The 4,880-nt window shown below is 43.9% G+C and overlaps 1 protein-coding gene and 1 pseudogene across 1 annotated transcript; both read left to right on the top strand.

The window, feature by feature from the left end:
• Nucleotides 1-415: 415 nt before the first annotated feature.
• Nucleotides 416-3,357, top strand: LOC126628435 (receptor-like cytosolic serine/threonine-protein kinase RBK1). Its single transcript, XM_050298152.1, has 8 exons — nt 416-688; nt 1,070-1,528; nt 1,606-1,869; nt 1,971-2,125; nt 2,215-2,294; nt 2,389-2,524; nt 2,683-2,832; nt 2,918-3,357. The coding sequence occupies exons 1-8, from the start codon at nt 676-678 to the stop codon at nt 3,080-3,082; spliced, it is 1,422 nt and encodes a 473-aa protein (XP_050154109.1). The 5' UTR covers nt 416-675; the 3' UTR covers nt 3,083-3,357.
• Nucleotides 3,358-3,598: 241 nt separating this feature from the next.
• LOC126628867 (uncharacterized) lies at nt 3,599-4,880 on the top strand (annotated as a pseudogene).

Genomic DNA, 4,880 nt, shown 5'->3' with positions numbered 1-4,880 from the left:
CCCTCCCCTCATCACGGCAAAAATCACGAGCCCTAAAAGCAACGGCTGCGATTACATTACCACCCCAACAAAAATAAGAAAACTATTTGAATTAAGAGAACTTTAACGAAAAGCTCATGATACTATTCATTTTAACGAAAAATCATATTTTTACACTAAAAAGTCAATCCTTGTACTATTCACTTTACCCTTTATTTTGTCTTTATCATTAAAACTCAAAGTTTTCAAGTTATTTTCATTAGTTTTCCTTTGAATTAATAATCAACATGTTTTGGGTACGACATATCCAAATACAAAGTAGAGCAGGTGTATAAATATAGCAAAATATATGCATATACACATTACACACACATTTGCGTGTGTGTATATATATGTGTGTGTATGTCTATATTCCAATGACACCCAAGTTGGTAATTGTGGGGGGAATTTTGGATACCCTACATTGATCCTCAAAGAATAACCACCTTCTAAAGATATCCCATTTTTCAAATTCTCTCTCTCTAGAAATTTGCCTTCTGCATTTTTCTTCCTTCTTCTTCTTCCTTCTTCTTCCATCTCTTTCTCCCTCCACAACACAATGTAGTGGAGTTTTTTCCTCCTTTTGTTTTCAGGAAGGCCTCCCTCTTCTCTCTTCTTCTGGTTTAGTAATTTGGGAAACTCTGCAAAGCCTAAACCATGACGGCGGAAGGTATGCTCTGCGCCTCCCCTGTTTTCAGGTTTTTTTTGTGTGTTTGCGGCGGCGGGTGGGTTGTAGTGACCCTGCGTGGGCGATTGCAAGGACACTGGCGGCCCGGCTGTGAAAAATGAATGGGAATTTTTGGTACATCAACCTGAAAAAGCAAAAGAAAAATTTAAGGCGAAAAGTTTTGTATATGCGCCTCGTTTTCCTCTTTCTTTGTTTTTTTAGCCAATACATAGTCTAATCATTCATTGTCATATTGGTTCCTGAAAAAGCGAAAATAAAACTAGAATCTTAATAAATAGTCAGAAATTTTTGTCTTTGTTTTTGCTCTGTTTTTTTTTTTTTTTGTTCATTTAGTAACGATTTGGTGGGGCATTGCAATGGCAGAGACCGTAGGAGAAACGAAAGGAAACCCAGAAATGGAATCAGAGTCACAAGGCGATATGAGGAAGATGGAGTCGTGTGAGGACGAGCCGTCACCGAGGGGCGTGTTGGAAATCCCCGTTACGGACTCGGACTACAGCGGCAGCAGCTGCGGCACATCTTCTTGTTCCGAAAAGACGATGGGCCAGACGCTAATGCGAGACATCAGCATTGGGTTGCAGATGAGAGGCAAGGGAATGTTCGATGCCTTGAAGAAGAAGTCAGCGAGGCGGTTTTCGACCATTCCAGTATTGGGTGCCAGCTATGAACTTTCCAGAAGGAACTTGAGGAGGAGACTGGCTCGGATTTGGAACGCCGAGGATGAGGAGGAGGAAGGAGCTGATGGGATGTCGGTTACGAAGCCGTCATGGAGGAACTTTGATTACGCTGAGCTTGCTGCTGCTACTGCCAATTTCAAACCTGGTGAGCCTTATTTTCGATTTTGTTATTCATTTGTGAATAGAATCCTTATTGAGTTGTGAATGCATGATACTCGGCAGAGAACCTGATTGGCAAAGGTGGGCAAGCAGAAGTTTACAAGGGGTTCTTATCCAATGGTACAATTGTAGCAGTCAAGAGGCTAATGAAGAAAGAGAAAGAGAAAGAAAACGAGGATCGAGTTGGCGATTTCTTGGCAGAGGTTGGGATTATTGCACACATAAGACACCCGAATGCTGCTCGCCTACTTGGCTTTGGCATCGACAGTGGTTTGCACCTTGTCCTGCAATTTTCCCCACACGGCAGCTTAGCTTCTCTACTCTTTGGTACCGGATTTGTCTTTTAAGTTTCTTATTCTGTTTGTTTTGTTTTTTCCTTCCAGCATCGTATTTCAGTTTCGCTGATGAGAAGATATTCTGCGTATCAGGTACAGCAGAATGTATGGATTGGAAGATCAGGTTTAAGGTAGCAATTGGGATAGCAGAAGGTTTGCGATATCTCCATCACGATTGCCACAGGCGCATCATTCACCGGGACATCAAGGCCTCTAATATATTACTAACGGAAGATTATGAAGCTCAGGTATTCTTTGTGTTCTTCCGGTCTGGTCATATATGCTTCTTAATGGATTTTCTAAATGTAATCGGAGTTCTATTTTACTGTTACTGCAGATATCTGATTTCGGACTAGCAAAGTGGCTCCCAGAAAAATGGACTCACCATGTTGTATTCCCTATTGAAGGCACATTCGGGTCAGGGCGCAGTTTCAATTGTTGATCAGTTATGATTGCTAACTTTCATCTGTCGTAGAGATTTTTAGGCTAACGGACCTTCAAATTGTTTCAGGTACTTGTCTCCAGAGTACTTCATGCATGGAATTGTCGACGAGAAGACTGATGTGTTTGCATATGGGGTTTTATTACTGGAGCTCATAACAGGTCGCCGTGCAGTTGATTCAACTCAGCAAAGCCTTGTGATCTGGGTAAGCATCTGTTATGTAAAACTAAATAGCATTTTATTCCCCACTTTTGCCTTTGTCAAATGCTTACGGGTGCCAGAAAGGGTTAGAATTAGGACAGCAACGTCATTGTATCATTAAATCTCAAGTTCAATAGCCAATTTTTCTTGTGTTATACACAGGCAAAGCCGCTTCTAGATGCAAGTAATATGAAGGAGCTAGCAGATCCTCTGTTAGAAGATGCATATGATCCGATTGAGATGAAAAGAGCCATGGTGACGGCTTCAATGTGCATCAGTCATCAATCCACAAGGCGTCCGTATATGAATCGGGTATGATCAGTTTCTTGTTTCCGGTTAATTTGTTTTCCAACCGTTATGCAAGATGTACTAATGATGCAAATTGGTGAGAGTGCAGGTAGTGCAGATGCTAAGGGGAGAGGATGGCGTCGCAGATCAGTTGAGACAGAAATCTACAGCAGTGAGATCACTGGTTCTAGAGTCTTGTGACTTGGAAGACTACACTTGTTCGAATTACCTCAGCGATCTCAACCGCCACCGGCAACTCGTGTTGGATCAGTAGACTGCCTTTGCTTTCCATTCCTCTTTCTCCTGCAGCCTCTTGTTGTTGTTACATTGTCAGCTATTAGTGTGGAAGTTTTGGGATTGTAGCACCCCTTTGCCGTGTATCTCCTCAGGCTCTCAAATTGAAGCAACTGTTGATTGATTGCTACATATTTGTAGAGAATACTAGGAAAAGTGGCATTTTGTTATCGTTGTGGCATGATATATTATGTTACCAAACGATCAATTGGAACATTGTACATTCAAACGTTGAACGCCATCAATGCTCCACTAGTTGAACAATCGTGATTGATAACCTGACAACATAACATGTCGTAATATCTAGCAAAAGGAAGTTACTTTTGTTAGAACAAGGCGTACCCCATGATGGTTGTATTTATGTTCTCTCATCAAGTAAACAGTTCTGAATGAAGTTGAAAGTCTTCCTTGATCAATTTGTTACTCCATCTTTGCACTGGTTCATTAATGTAAAAAATGAAAAATTTGGGACCATAAAGAAAATAACATTTGCAAAAGCACCATGCACATCATTATGCACAAACACTAACCGGTAAGTTAGCCACCAAGGTTCAGTTCGCCTCTGTTCTCTGCGACAAACTCAGATCAACAACCCAGATCCAATTGGATAACAATCAACCTATCACTATTGCAATCACAACCGTTCAATCTAATGACATCAGAGGTGGTGCTGCAGGTCGGCCTTCTGATCCTAACCCTAGCGGTGTTCTTCGCCATACACAAACTCTCCAGAAACGCCCTTACCAAACTCCGAACCAACAACCAAGCCAACCTCCAATCGACCCGCCACTTCATCCACGGGTCGCAGCTCCTGACCCGAGCGTGGTCCACTCCCCACAAGGCCCAATCCCAGGCCCACGCCAAAAACGCCTTGACGGAGGCCGAGAAGGCGCTGTCTCTCTCACCCAGGGATCCGAGCCCACACATCCTCAAAGCCCTAAAGCTCGATCTCTTGGGGCACAAGACCTCCGTGCTGAAATCGTTTGATGCGACCCTGTCGCCGCCGTGCGTGAAGACGCTCACTGAGAAGGAGCGCGGGGACGCTCTGGTGAAGAGGGCCGAGTTGAAGCTCGGGCTGAACAGGAGGCGGCGGTTGAAGACCTGGTGGATGCGGTCAGGCTGGGTCGGGCGGAGGGGGATGCGACGGCGTTTTGTCTGTTGGGTCAGTGTTACTAGTATGGACCAAAATATCAATATAATATCGTCGATAATATCGTTTTTATGAGAGGGTGATATTTTCACGAGTATCCACTTAATTATCGTCAATATATTATGATATTATCGAAGGAATTCGTCGTTGTCGTCTGAACCCTACTCCCTCATTGACGACGACCTCTTCGATCGCCTCCTGAACTCCCTCCTCCTCCTCGTCTTCAATAAGATTGGTGACTTGAAGACCCTCAGCCGCTACTGCGTTGTTCTCTGTGGCGGTGAACGACTCCCGACGATGTGGTGGTAATCGGATCCCATTCGTTCGACAGCGGGATCCACTCGAACCATTTTCGTTTGCCGTGAAACGACCTGTGGTGGTCGGAACACCTCTAGACACCCACGGCCTCGCCGGAGATGGGTGTGCCTAATCCCGAGCCAATTTCGTCCCAAAAACCTTGGAAAAACATGAGATAGAACTTAAAAATTCACATCTAAGCTTCAATCTAGAACAGAACAAGGTAAACCCGAAACTTACCTAACCGGAGAAGATTAAGAAGCTTGCCGGAGAGTTCATGTGTTTGCCGAGTTGCAGAGACGATAAGGAAAGGGAGAAAGACGAGGTTTGA

The sequence above is a fragment of the Malus sylvestris genome, chromosome 1, assembly GCF_916048215.2.
Source record: "Malus sylvestris chromosome 1, drMalSylv7.2, whole genome shotgun sequence".
NCBI lineage: Eukaryota > Viridiplantae > Streptophyta > Magnoliopsida > Rosales > Rosaceae > Malus > Malus sylvestris.
The sequence above is the reverse complement of the archived record's forward strand: the minus strand, read 5'-3'. Positions and strand labels throughout refer to the sequence as shown.

Bases quoted from the DNA above. Each gene is read 5' to 3' on its own strand.
- LOC126628435 (XM_050298152.1), top strand. The intron at 1,529-1,605 runs GTGAGCCTTATT...GATACTCGGCAG, and splicing joins TACTGCCAATTTCAAACCTG to AGAACCTGATTGGCAAAGGT. The intron at 2,525-2,682 runs GTAAGCATCTGT...TGTTATACACAG, and splicing joins AGCAAAGCCTTGTGATCTGG to GCAAAGCCGCTTCTAGATGC.